This window comes from Syngnathus acus, chromosome 1 (genome assembly GCF_901709675.1).
Source record: "Syngnathus acus chromosome 1, fSynAcu1.2, whole genome shotgun sequence".
Lineage (NCBI taxonomy): Eukaryota > Metazoa > Chordata > Actinopteri > Syngnathiformes > Syngnathidae > Syngnathus > Syngnathus acus.
Window position 1 is genome coordinate 700,001 of NC_051087.1, and position 12,569 is coordinate 712,569.

The 12,569-nt window shown below is 49.8% G+C and overlaps 3 protein-coding genes across 7 annotated transcripts in view; 2 read left to right on the plus strand and 1 right to left on the minus strand.

Annotated features, from left to right (window-relative positions):
* The window catches only part of mgat3b (beta-1,4-mannosyl-glycoprotein 4-beta-N-acetylglucosaminyltransferase b), a 16,060-nt gene extending 10,445 nt beyond the window's left edge, over positions 1 to 5,615 (plus strand). For 2 of the 3 annotated variants that reach the window (XM_037258564.1, XM_037258556.1), the window contains exons 2-5: positions 134 to 545; positions 623 to 1,242; positions 1,347 to 1,629; positions 1,710 to 5,615. In XM_037258564.1, the coding sequence (XP_037114459.1) occupies positions 135 to 545; positions 623 to 1,242; positions 1,347 to 1,629; positions 1,710 to 2,192 (1,797 nt within the window). In that variant the 5' untranslated portion in view covers position 134 and the 3' untranslated portion in view covers positions 2,193 to 5,615. Of the gene's footprint in view, positions 1 to 133; positions 549 to 622; positions 1,243 to 1,346; positions 1,630 to 1,709 lie in introns of all 3 variants that reach the window. The other variant, XM_037258571.1, reaches the window with a different exon arrangement.
* A 567-nt stretch (positions 5,616 to 6,182) lies between these two features.
* atf4a (activating transcription factor 4a) lies at positions 6,183 to 10,206 on the plus strand. Of its 3 annotated transcripts, none has more exons than XM_037258656.1 (5): positions 6,183 to 6,379; positions 7,339 to 7,500; positions 7,736 to 7,996; positions 8,796 to 9,058; positions 9,098 to 10,206. In XM_037258656.1, exons 2-5 carry the CDS (start codon positions 7,461 to 7,463, stop codon positions 9,593 to 9,595), a joined length of 1,062 nt encoding a protein of 353 aa, XP_037114551.1. In that variant the 5' UTR covers positions 6,183 to 6,379; positions 7,339 to 7,460; the 3' UTR covers positions 9,596 to 10,206. The 3 variants fall into 3 exon arrangements, with proteins under 3 accessions (XP_037114551.1, XP_037114560.1, XP_037114542.1); XM_037258665.1 differs by having other exon boundaries at positions 8,796 to 9,019; positions 9,059 to 10,206; XM_037258647.1 differs by having other exon boundaries at positions 8,796 to 10,206.
* Positions 10,207 to 10,961: 755 nt separating this feature from the next.
* rps19bp1 (ribosomal protein S19 binding protein 1) lies at positions 10,962 to 12,279 on the minus strand. The gene is made up of 4 exons (XM_037258678.1): positions 12,086 to 12,279; positions 11,608 to 11,799; positions 11,303 to 11,403; positions 10,962 to 11,217 (listed from the first exon to the last, which is right to left on the minus strand). Exons 1-4 carry the CDS (start codon positions 12,135 to 12,137, stop codon positions 11,050 to 11,052), a joined length of 513 nt encoding a protein of 170 aa, XP_037114573.1. The 5' UTR covers positions 12,138 to 12,279; the 3' UTR covers positions 10,962 to 11,049.
* Between the last annotated feature and the right edge of the window lie 290 nt (positions 12,280 to 12,569).

Below are 12,569 nucleotides of genomic sequence, written 5' to 3' on the forward strand. Positions count from 1 at the left end.
GTCTTGTTGGACTAAAATGTTGACCCACGGTGCGGCGCTGGGTCTAGCGGGCGGGCTGGCTGGGCGCCTTTGACACTTTGCTATTTTGCCCAATTTGAGTGACTGCTTGTTGTTGTTGTTGTTGTTGGGTCAGGATGAAAATGCGGCGGCACAGGGTGTTCTTGCTGTGCACGGTGGGCCTGTGCGTCATCTCCTTCCTGCACTACTACAAGGCCCTCCACTATGTGTCCCTCCTGCGCGAGCTCTCGGCGCCGTATCCCAACATCAAGTCCATCGTGGTGGCCGGATTCTTCTGGCAGGAGAAGGGACCCGGAACGGGCACGCCGCTCAGCCCCGCTTCTCCCGAGGAGGCGCCCCCGCTGCCGGTCCTCCGCCCGTCGCTCCCCAAAACCAGAGCTTCGGCCGAGGGGGACCGGGTCGCGGCCGAGGCGGAAGGGACCGGCGCGGTGGCCAGCGCGGGACTGGAGATGAGGATCGGGGAGGTGCCGGCGCCTCCTCACCCTTGGGAGAAACCGGACGAGAACCCGAGGGGGGACCTTCCGAGTCTGGTACGAGCAGCAGCAGCGAGGTTGCCGGGGAAACTAAGACGCAGCGTTATCACTTCTTTTTTTTTCTTTCCATCCGGCAGCAACAGGAAGACGGCCTTCCCCTACGGCATCCCACCCACCTGACCGGCGACCCGGCCCACCCGACGGCGTTCCTCAAAACCGGGCCGCCCTCGGACTCGTCGGAATCCATGGGCGACCTGCACACCCGCACTTACCGGCTGCGAGACGACAAGACGCCGTACTTTGCCCGAACCCGAGCCGGGGCGCTCTGCTTCCGACAGGGCACCGAGGTGGTCGGACCCAAAGCGGGCGGCGCCGGCGGGGCGGCCGCCCTCCCCGGCGGGGCCGCCGGCACGGGCCGTCGCAAACCTCTGCAGCTCCAGCAGCGGGCCTCGGCGGCGCCCAAGGCCAAGACCCGGGCCACGCGGGGCGGGCGGCGGCTGGTGAAGTGCGTGTGCCGGCCCGGTTGGCACGGCCCCTACTGCGGGGTGCCCACCATGGTGTACCACTCCAACCTGCCCACCAAGGAGCGTCTGACGCCCAGAGAGTTGCCCCGCCGCGTCATCAACGCCATCAACGTCAACCACGAGTTCGACCTGCTGCACGTTCGCTTTCACGAGCTGGCGCAGGCCGTCGACCTCTTCCTCGTGTGCGAGTCCAACTTCACCGCCTACGGCGAGAGAAGACCTCTCAGGTGAGTGCACCTCCTCGAGGAATTGCAAAATCAGTCGAGTTCCAGATTTGAGGTTACGACATCCAAACTTTTTGTTTGTTTTTGTGTTACGCTGCGCGCGGCAGTTTCCTGCGTCTGCTCCTGAACGGCACCTTCGACTACGTGCGCCACAAGATCCTGTACGTGTTCCTGGACCATTTCCCCGATGGCGGGCGACTGGACGGCTGGATCGCCGACGACTACCTGCGCACGTTCCTGACGCGCAACGGCATGTCGCGGGTGGAGGGCGGCCGGCCGGACGACGTCTTTGTCATCAACGACGCCGACGAGATCCCGGCTCGCGAGGGCCTCCTCTTCCTCAAGCTGTTTGACGGCTGGACCGAGCCCTTCGCCATCCACATGCGCAAGGTGAGCGCCAGCCGCTTTGGCGCCGGCGGCCGCTTTGCAATGGGACCCGAGTCGAGCGCAATGTGGCTGTGTGTGCGCAGTCGCTGTACGGCTTCTTCTGGAAGCAGCTGGGCTCCCTGGAGGTGGTGTCGGGCTGCACCACGGGCATGCTGCACGCCGTCTACGAGGGCGACGGCATCAAGCTGCGCCGGCGCGAGTACTACACCATGGCGGCCTTCCGCAAGTATGAGAACGACACGGGCCACATCCTGGTCCAGTGGTCCCTGGGCAGCCCCTTCCACTTTGCCGGCTGGCACTGCTCCTGGTGCTTCCCCCCCGAAGGCATCCTCTTCAAGCTGGTGTCGGCCCAGAACGGCGACTTCCCCCGCTGGGGTGACTACGAGGACAAGCGCGACCTGGGCTACATCCGCCAGCTGATCCGGACCGGCGGCTGGTTCGACGGCTCCCTGCAGGATTACCCGCCCGTGGACCCCAAGGAGCACATGTACGCACCCAAGTACATGCTGGACCACAACCAGCGATACCGCTACCTCCTGGACAACCCCTACGCCGAACGACGCTGACCCGAGCGGGACCGGCCTGGGAACCGGACCGGACTGGACGCGACCACTGGATTTACGCAAGCGCTCGTTCCCCCCTCCACTCTTTCTTGTCGTCACGTTTGGAGACTTCCTCTTCACACACACACGCACCTTCCTGCGTGTGTGTGAGAGAGACGGACTACTCGCGTGTGTGTGTGTTTGGACCAACGAGCCATCATCAGTCCTCAATCCGTTCAAAGGAGGTTTTTGCTGTGATTTGATTGCACCCACATGTGGATCGCAAGTGTGTGTGTGTGTGTGTATGGGGGAGTGTGCGTGTACTAATCCGTTGTGAGTTACCAGTGTGCGTGTGTGTGTGTGCGCGCGCTTTTGTATGTTAAAGGGAGGTTTTGCTGTGGTTTTGCCCCCCCCCACCCCTTCATGAGAATTGCAGGTGTGTGTGTGTGTGTGTGTGCCAATCATAAGTGAGTGTTGAGCGTGTGCGCGCGCGGCAGGCCAAAAGAACTTTTGACTCCTCCTCGGAAACAAATCGTACGTCCCGAGAAGATGAGCGAGTGGGCACTTCCGTGTGCGTGTTTTGTTGATATCAAATAATGTTAGTCACTCAAGTTCAACTTGTATTTGGTGTGACGACGGCGACGGAAAAGGACGGCGGCGCCCATGTTGACTGCGCAAAAGACACTTGCTCGCTACCATGGTGACAGAAAACAGGCCAAGACGGTGGTTGCTAGGGTAACAGAAGACAAGCCAATGCTTAATTACCATAGTGACAGAAGACAGGAAAGTGGTTACCATGGTGACCAAAAACAGGGCCGCTGATTTTATCCATATCGTTCAGTATTTGTAAAGAAAGTAAAAGTGCTTTGGTTGCCATGGAAACGCTGCAATCACGGCAATAAATCAGAGCTGAGAGGCTTTGGGGCGCGCAAGCTGCAATCAAGCTTCAACATCTGGGCGTTAGCGCAGCACGCGTGGCGATGACCCCCGTGACCCCCGTCGCCGCGGCAACCGTCCTCACCACAGCGTGCCGATGGCGTGATGTCATCGAGTTAGCCTTCAGCTTCGGAGCCAATGTTGACATCAACAAGAGCTTTAGTTTCATTGGAATGACTTATTTTTGAACAAATCAAGATTAGATTTTTACATTAGAATGATGAGGTTGTATAAAGCAACACAAAATGAATAAGTGTTCCCATAAAACTTATCAACACAAAACACCAAACTTTGCGGATGTTGTTTGGCTCTTCCATTGACCCTTTTTATTTGGGCTACCTAACCTGAAATCAAGGAGTCCGCTCATATTTAACGATTCGGGGATTTTTTTTTTTTTTTTTTTTATGCGTGTGTGCCTGCAATTCTCATGTGCTATTTCTCCAGTTCACCTTCAAACAATCATATCCTGGGTTTCCGTGGCAACCGGCCGGCGGAAGTAGGAGGAACGACGGGGAGGGAAGGGAGGAATCATTGATTATTTTTGCACATTTTCTGTCTTGTTTTGATGAAATTTATGCGTGTGTGTTTCTATTTAAATTGTGTTGAAATGGCATCTACTTGGCAGCTTGATATTTAATAAGTGGTTTGCGGCGTGCGTGCGTGCGTGCGAGCGAGTGTGCGTGTGTCAGCCTGCTGTTGGAAAAGACGTTCACTCACTCACTCACTCACTCACTCACTCACTCACTCACTCACGCGTCTCTTACCTCCTCCAAAGCCATCAAGTAACCAATCACTGAGGCTTTTGTTTTTGTTCTTTTTGGCATGGTTTTCCCGCATCGCTCGCTGTGATTGTCCGTTTTCTGATGCATTTAGCAGCGTGAATGCACCTTATTGATTTGTGTTAACATTGGGTCATTAACAGGGTTGTTCTGTTATCTTGATACTATTTTTATGTTGTTGTTATTGTTTTTGGAAAATGTGTGAAAATGTGTTATTTTTCCCATCTTTTTGTACTAAGCAAAATGTGTTGAAGCCAAAGCGTGGTAGCATCGACAACACGCACGCACGCACAACACATTAGCCCCTTTCGCACTATTCGTTCGAGCGCGACTGTATGCCGGTCAAGTGAACTTCTTACTGTGCGTGTTGACCCCAAATAGGTCATAGAAGTTGACCTGCAAAATTTGGTTTCCCTTCCCACTGTATGTGTAAAAGGTAGTGAGTGACACGAAATGTCTTGTTGAAGTCCACTTGTGAATTTCCTGCCTTCCACTATCAAATTTGCGACTGTGTGGTGCAGTGTCACTGTGTCAAAATTGCTCTTTGCTGGGTTCCGTGTGAAAGGCACAGGCAAATATTTTGCGGAAGCTCACGGCTGTCACGTGGTCACTTTGCAGGCTCTCCGTCGAAAGCGTGTGTGCGCATTTTGCGGCAGTATTAGCCGTAAGGGCCGAGCCACATCCATTTTCCCTCGCTTTTGTGTGAAAGGGGCTACTGTTTGTCGCTGGCCAATAAAATGATCCAAATACTGACAGCTTTATTTTAAAAGCACGTGTGAAATTTTGGGGGGGACTAATTGCAACTTGTGTACCCCCTCCGTACGTCCCTGCACTGATTGTTCAAGCTCACATAGTTTTATTTTTTATATCTTTTTTGTCTTGTTGATTTCAGTGGAGTGAGTACTTGTGTGTATGCGTATGTGTGCGGTCCGGTGGCTCGGTGTTCCAAGAGGAAGACCCCCACAGACCAAAAAAAGGGCCTGGGGGGTAAGATACTTTCACACAAAATAATAAAAGACTATCGGGGGGTGATGGGAAAAAAGGAAAGAAAGAAAAAAAAAAAAAAAACATTTGTAAGTGAACTCGAGTGGTGTTTACTCAAATGACGTATGTATGTTAATCATCAACAACCACGAAAGTTCTATGGCAAAGATATAATAAATTAATTTCGAAATTTCAACCATGTTCTGATGATGTGTGAAAGCTTTAGTGACATGACATTTTTCGGACGCTTTCCTATATAAAAATGATCATTTTTAGCGGGGTAATGAATGCTATTTGGTGCATGTCAATATGAAAAACGTTCCATCTCTATAATAATAATTACCTTTACACTTCACTGGTTATCGAGCCCGTTGGTATAATGTTTCAAAATTATAATATTGATGGAACTGCGTCCCCAAATTTCATCTAATGTTAAAAATGCATTCCAGTCGTCCACAAAAATGCAGCGTAGTAATGTATCGCACGAGGTGGTTTCTTGCACCTCTTAGCGGTGAAAGAGTGAAAAGAAAACCCCTTTTTGAGGAGGCCATGCCACATTGACGTAATGCTCAAAGGTGACCGCATAAAGTCGCTGGCGTATCAAAATATGAGACCACGTGCTCAAACGTATTGTGACGCCATTGCGGAAAGTTTGAACCTTATCCGTCAACATTGTCACTTTTCAAGTGGTCTGGGGAAAAAAAGAAAGATGAATATTTAAAATGGAAAGTTACAAGATCTATGTGTTTTTCAATATGGCTACGATTTTTTGAAATACGACATCATGGCGAGAGAGAGAGAAGAGTAAACCGTGATCTTCTACTTGCGATTGACTACATCGATCGGTGGTGCTCACTATTTTATAATACGTGGTTTGCGTGTCAGAATCAATCAAAAGTAATCTGTGAATTGTTCACACGCATGGACTTTTGTAAGTGGATCTAGAATTTTACATATTGTAAAGTTGTACAATGAAATAAAAAATCTCCATGCAGTGCACGTTGTTTACTTATTGTAGAAATATACTGATTCAAAAGAGGGAATTATTTACATCTCACTGTCATACTAATGTTGACGTTTGCTAGTGACCTATATTTCCAAGTGTGCGCTTCTCGTAAAACGTAAACGCGCGTGCAACCAATCAAAAGACAGGAACAGCATAGGTACGCGTGTTTTGTTTTACAGCACCGCCCGGTATTGTGAGAAAAGGCAGCTTTGACCAGGAAGACAAATTGCCGCCTTTCACCCGCGCTGCAATACTTTAACTCAAACGTTTCTTTGGCGGAAGGACACGCTTGGTCGTGCTTCGGTGCTATATAATTTGCCGCGGCACCGCTTGCGCCCAACATTGGATTCCTCGTTGTCAACTTGTACGTTTGCGTTTGAAGGGTCTCCGTTGGCAGCGATCAACCATCAACATGGCAGTTTAAAGGCGGGTGGCGGCAATCTGCGCAGCGGCATCAAACGGGCAGGGCATCGGCGAAGTGCACTGGCGATTTTTGGCAAAATGGCGTAAGTATACCTTATCTTTCCTAAATGTTGGCTGTTTGAAAGCAGAACAGGAAAAGATACTTCAAGTCATCTTGTATAAGACCCCTACACAATCAGAAATGGTGTTTAAATTTGTTGCGTCGTGAGTTTGCTTGTGTTCGTTGACAATATCGACTGAAAGGAGTCAGGCGCTGGACGAGCCAAGTTCGCGCCCCAACCCGCTGCGTTTGGCTTGCTTGCTGGCTCAACTGTCAAACATGTCGGACAACCGAATTTGACAGTCATTCGTCCAAGTCGGCGTGTATGTCGACGCTGGGTTTTGTTTGTGTACATGTAATAGGTGACAACGTGGCGTGGACAAAATGGCGTCAAGTAGTCAAGCCCACTTGGCGGACTACTTGACAGGAAAATGGCGGGGCCCGCTTTCTCAGAGGGGGCGTGGTCACCGGCCTCGACATGACCAAATTAGGAAATGTACTCCGATGGAACCAGGGCTGGCCTAAACGGCTTGGCGTCACGTGACGCCACATTGGATAACGATTGGCTAAAGTTAGACTCAACAGTTGAACGACTTTTGTATGACGTGAAAGTGACACGAAGTTTCCCCGGTTTTTTATTTTTTTTTTTTTTTTAAATGAGCAAAATAGTCAATTGCATTGTCAAAGCAGCAATATTCATGCACGCATTTGTGATTTGACATCATTTGTGTGGCAATTTTACCCCCAATAAATTCTTTAATTTGAACACGTTTAAAAAATCAATGAAATGAAATGTGTCGATTGTATACACCCTTTTCTTTTACCACAAAGGCAATTCTTGTGAATGTGAATAATGATGTATTTGTGGCAAGCTGCGATTGGTCCTTGAGCATCAAGTATTTCTGATGTTGTACTATCAAAGCAGCGCTAGTTGACAATAAAGTTGAAGTTTCCATTCTCCTTCCCGCCTCGTGAAATGGACATTTGTCGTTTTGCCCGCAGGTCTCTCTTGGCAATTCCCGTCAGCTTTGCTGCAGTCGACAGCAGTACCGAACGTCCCGACTTGGGAACGTCCCCGCACTCTGCCGTACCCGTCTTACAGCTGACCACACGTCGCCGCAGCCATGATGCTCGCATTGGAGGCCGTGGAGGCCCTGTGCTCAGGTGAGTGGGTGCCACCCAACAAATGTGGAATTGGAGGTCAACATCCCTACATGGTAGTAGTCACCGTTGTTTTACAATCCAAGCCAGATGTCGTGCAAGTAAGACTGAACAATGACTTTTGGATTGTTCGCTCTTCGTCCATCATTAAAATACTACCGAACACTTTGTCGTTATAATAAATGGCTCACGAAACACGTCAACGTGCCTTTTGTTAACTGCCGAATGGGCTCCGCAGGGCCCTCATTTCTGATGGCTGACCATATGGGGCCCCTTCTGGACCAAGATGATGAGGAAGCACTTTCACCCTCCTCCTCGCTCGGGGGCGAGGTCCCGGGTTCGCCCCCCCTCTCGCTGTCCCTGTCTCCGTACCACACCTTGCTGTCGCCCCCCTCCCCCTCCTTCCTGGAAGACAAGGCGGGATCCGACGTGACCTCTCTGCCATGGCTGGCCGCCGGCGACCTGCTCCATGCCCACGTGGGAGCCGAGCACGCCCAAGGTGAGCTTGCACTCGTATCATCTCGTGCTTGTTGAGAAATGACGTTTATTATTATGCAGTTGGTTTTTAACATGCGAGGGGGGGTGGAGCAATATAGATTGTTTGGCATTTTACAGGTATTTAATTGAGTATTTGAAAAGACATGTAAAAATAGAATGAAAATCTAAATTGTGTAGAAAGTGATTTTCTAAAAGTATATATATAAGTACGTTACATTTTTTTTCTCTTAGACTTGCATTTTACAGGTATTTAATTGAGTCCAATACAAATGTATTTGAAAAGACAGAGCGGCACATAACTAATCTGGTTGTGGAGTGCAGAAACTGTCTCAAACATTTGGCTCGCAAATTATCAAAGCGGCACGAGTGCCATTGGGCGGGCGTGGCAGAATTGGTCTGCCGGGACCGGCCGGCCAAGCCGGTTTTTGCTGGCTCCCTCGCCGACTTAAACGACCTTTCAAAATATAGTAGACGTGAGCGGCCACTGCAAGGGGGGGGGGGAATGGCACTCCGTGACTTCCTGGCAACCGATTGATGTCATTTTCAACTTGGGCCAACCCATGAAATGCCGCTGCTAATTGTCACAAGTCCGACGATGAGCAACGTGCGGTCTAATGTGGGCGGAGCCTTGCTCGGGATTCAGGAGGACGTCTCAACCAAATGGCATGATTTCATCTTACCAAAAGTCAGCTAGCTTAATGCGAATGAATAATGTAAAAATGCCTCAACGGCATGATCCATAAATTCGGAACCTTGCGAGCACGAGAGGGAACGTAATCGAAACGTTGACCTGTCCGCAGACGACGCCTTTGCCGGCATGGACTGGATGTCGGAGAAGATCGACCTGAGCGACTTGGACCTGGAGTCGCTCATCGGCTCTTGCTCCTCGGACGAGCCCCCCGCATCCCCCGAGGACCTCATGGCGTCCCTCCGCTCCCACGTGGATCTAGACCTGGAGCCCTTCCGTGTGGCCCCGGGGCCTGAAAGTGATGGGCAGCCGGAGCTGCCCGCTGTCCCCGCCGAGGTGGTCATGGAGTCGGAGCCAGCCGCTGTCCCCGCCGAGGTGGTCATGGAGTCGGAGCCAGCCGCTGTCCCCGCCGAGGTGGTCATGAAGTCGGAGCCTTGCTCCCCGGGCCCGCCTCGCTCCCCGGGATTCTCCGAGAGCGACGCCAAGTCGCCCCTCCCGCAGGAGGTCTTCATCAAAACGGCATCGCCGCCGTCCAGCGACTGCGACAGCGACTCCGGCATCGAGTCTTCCGCCGGCTCCCCCCGCGCCAAACCCTACGACAGATCCGAGCCCCCTTCCGGCTCCTCCTCACCGGCCCCGAAAGCCAAAGTCAAGTCGGCGTCCGGCGCTCCCAAGGTGGTGGAGAAGAAGCTGAAGAAGATGGAGCAGAACAAGACGGCGGCCACGCGCTACCGCCAGAAAAAACGCGTGGAGCAAGAGCAGCTCAGCGTGGAGCGCGAGGACCTGGAGAGCAGGAACCGAGAGCTGGCCGAGCGTGCCGACGCCATCAGCCGAGAGATCCAGTACCTCAAGGACCTGATGGAGGAAGTCCGCAAACACCACCGCGGAAAGACCAGCGCGGCGACCAAATAGGAAGACCACGAGAGGGTCTCTACGAGCTTTTGGTCTCCCGGTCCGCTGTTGGAGCTCCAAACACAGTACGAAAGAAATAAATTCTGCTTTCATGTGTAGTTTCAACAGTTGGATTCAAAAAAGTTAGGCCCAAGGCTCAAAGCCCATCCATCGCTCAATGTTTAAGCATAGCTACGATTGGCTGCTTTTCCAAACCAATTTTTCGATTCAAAAGGGCTTTTGGATACCCACCTGGCGTTGTTGATTCATCAGCCTTAAAGTCTAGCATCGCTAATTAACATTATAATCCCAGACAGCCACAAATTCCCCTTAGCAACCTTCTTCTAGTCCAGATAAGGGCCTCAAGTGGATTTCAGTTTTCTTAAGGCTTGCCTGCTCGCACTAAAGTGTGCGTGTGTGCGTGTGCACTGTCCGACGCAATTTAGGTAGCCGGCGCTCGATCTTTTAATTTTTATTTAATGCAATGTGTTGACGTCCCGGGTAGTTGCTGCGCTCTTTTCTTGGCTTGTACAAATGCTCTCTGTTGCGATTTGTTTTTTTTTGTTTTTTTCCAAATAAACTTTCTCTGTCGCGACTGTTTTCTAATAAACTTTACTTCTGTTAAGTCTCAAGCCATGTCTCGCTGGTGTTCATTTAACATGTTTTTCATCTTTATCAGTTTACATGGGATTATTTAATTGTAGTTCGGTCTTGCAATCGGCAATGTATTTTTTTTGAAAAGCTATAACTAATACGAAACTTATTAGAAGCAAAGCATTTAAAAATAACTTGCAGTGGTCATGTGCTCACAATTGCAGAGCACCTGACTTGCACATGCAAGCTAGCTTCACGAGCTCAAGGCCTCGTGTCCTACTTGAGGGCCCAAGTTAGCATTTAATGCAATTATGTCCGTCCGCAATCCCTCCTGCTCCTCAGATGACATTCAACATAGATTCGCAGCCTGTTTGGCCCTGCAACAATTTAGGTTCTTTCCCAGTGTTCTAGTTTTTTTCTTTTTCACAAGTCTTGGGTCTTAGTGGGCTAACCTAGAATCTTGACCATCGTATTTTTCGCTCAATCATGTGAAAACGTGTGTTGGAATAACTTGAATGTTTTTATAAATGACTGCAACGTTCAATCAAAATTTGAAGAACCGAGATTTCTTGCTGCAAAATCTGGGTGCGGCAAAGATTGCGTACACCACCCCCTTGTGGTCAGATCCTGCTACTACACTACATTTTCCTCCTTGGCTGGATTTCAAACTTGCAGAATTTCCAGTTTCTGGGTATGGCCGCATTATATGTAATCTCTGGTGTGGCTGCTCTCACCCATCAAGTAACCAGTGAAAAGTTATTTCATATTTTGCATCAAGCATCATTCTGATGTATTGCATTAGACAAGACATTTTTAATAAAGGTGAGTTGTTGAAAAATGTGAACAAAGTTTGGAGTCTCCCGCAAAAGATCAAAAAGGTGTTATCGGGAAGGACCGTTTTTCTTTTCTTCCACGGTCCTGCCAAAATATTCTTTCTGGAACTGCTGGAACTCCTCCTCGGTGAAAACTGACGGCGCCTCTTTGGGTTTTTGAGCGACGGGTCGGTCGGGGCGATCCCGGGATTGTCTTCCCGTGTTGTAGTTCTGGATCTGAGTGTCACACGGACAACATGCTCATTCATTCCTGCATTGTCTAGACAGAAATGTACCGAAAATATTCAGCGGACCCCCTCACTTTTAATGTGTGCGATTCGGCCACTTCCAAGTTGGTTCTCATGAAGTATTGGAGGTTGTTGGTCTTCATCTGACTTTTGTCCTTTGTCTTCCTGATCTCATCTGTAAGCAGAAATGAGCTCATTTACTTCTTGCCCACAAGGAAAGTGGCACAAATCTGGAAGAGGCTGAAAAATGTGTAAGCCAAAAGTAACATTTGAACTCTCTTACTGTCTTCCAAATTGAATTGGAAAATGGTTTTAAAATCATATTGGCCATGTGCACATGAATTTGCCTTGGTGTGCGCTTCGATTGGACCATACTGACCCAGCGCACACTTGATCAGCTTGTCCTTGACCGTCGCTTTGCTCTTGCCGGGCCCGAGTCGCCCCTGCAGCCGCTTCACCTGGCGGGTGACGCCCTGGCGGTTGGTGCCCACCAGTGCCTTTGCCGCCGCCGTATTGGGCGTCCTCGCGTGCTGCTGCTGCTGCTGCTGCTTTTTCTTCTTCACATTTCCACCTGGCAGGAAACACAGCGCAGATTTCAATTTTCCACTGCCGCAAACTGGTGGCTACTACACGCATACGTCACAAAGTAGCAGCATTGCACTTTTTCTGGGGTGTCACAAACGGCTACATTAACCATTTAAGGCTTCATTTTAGATCAAAGTCTTCATCTAAATACAACAGCTTCGACAGGAAATGTTAATCACACACGCGTCGTTAGTGTTCAAGCATCTCGGCGTGGTTACGACAGTTTGCGGCTAACGTTAGCCGGCTAGCCATCGAACGGACTCCAATCGTACTTATGTCGTTACTTAGCAGCTCGAGTCCTCTCCTGACCAGCGAGGCGGACATCTCGAGCTATTCCAGAGCGTTTTGCTTGCCAAGAAATCGAAATTGCAACGGTTCAAATGACAAAACACGCATGAAGGCGTCAACGTGTGAAGATTCGTGTCAACATCCGGCTGGCTCACAATGTGCCGTAATCGGGCGGAACAAAATTGCAATGCAAGAGTTCCGATTTAGATGCGACACCGAATACTAAGATTATTAACACTAGCGCTAAAATAAACTTTTCGTTTGTTTGTTTGATTTCATGATTTTTTTAGGGAGTGGATTGAATAGTTTTAAATATCTGATTTTAAATATTTGATTTTAAATCTGATTTTATATCAGTTTTTATTTTCTATCTATTTCAGCCTTAACATGACCCTTCCTTGCTTTTACTGCTCAGGTTATGTATATATATTTGAAGATTTGGACAATCAAACGTGGTCTCGAAAATAG

Coding starts and splice junctions, on each gene's coding strand:
- atf4a (XM_037258647.1), top strand. CDS start 7,461: ATGATGCTCGCATTGGAGGCCGTGGAGGCCCTGTGCTCAG. Junction 7,501..7,735: donor CGTGGAGGCCCTGTGCTCAG/GTGAGTGGGTGC, acceptor TGGGCTCCGCAG/GGCCCTCATTTCTGATGGCT. Junction 7,997..8,795: donor GGGAGCCGAGCACGCCCAAG/GTGAGCTTGCAC, acceptor ACCTGTCCGCAG/ACGACGCCTTTGCCGGCATG.
- rps19bp1 (XM_037258678.1), bottom strand. CDS start 12,137: ATGTCCGCCTCGCTGGTCAGGAGAGGACTCGAGCTGCTAAGTAACGAC. Junction 11,800..12,085: donor GCTGCTAAGTAACGACATAA/GTACGATTGGAG, acceptor GTTTCCTGCCAG/GTGGAAATGTGAAGAAGAAA. Junction 11,404..11,607: donor GCTGATCAAGTGTGCGCTGG/GTCAGTATGGTC, acceptor TTCTGCTTACAG/ATGAGATCAGGAAGACAAAG.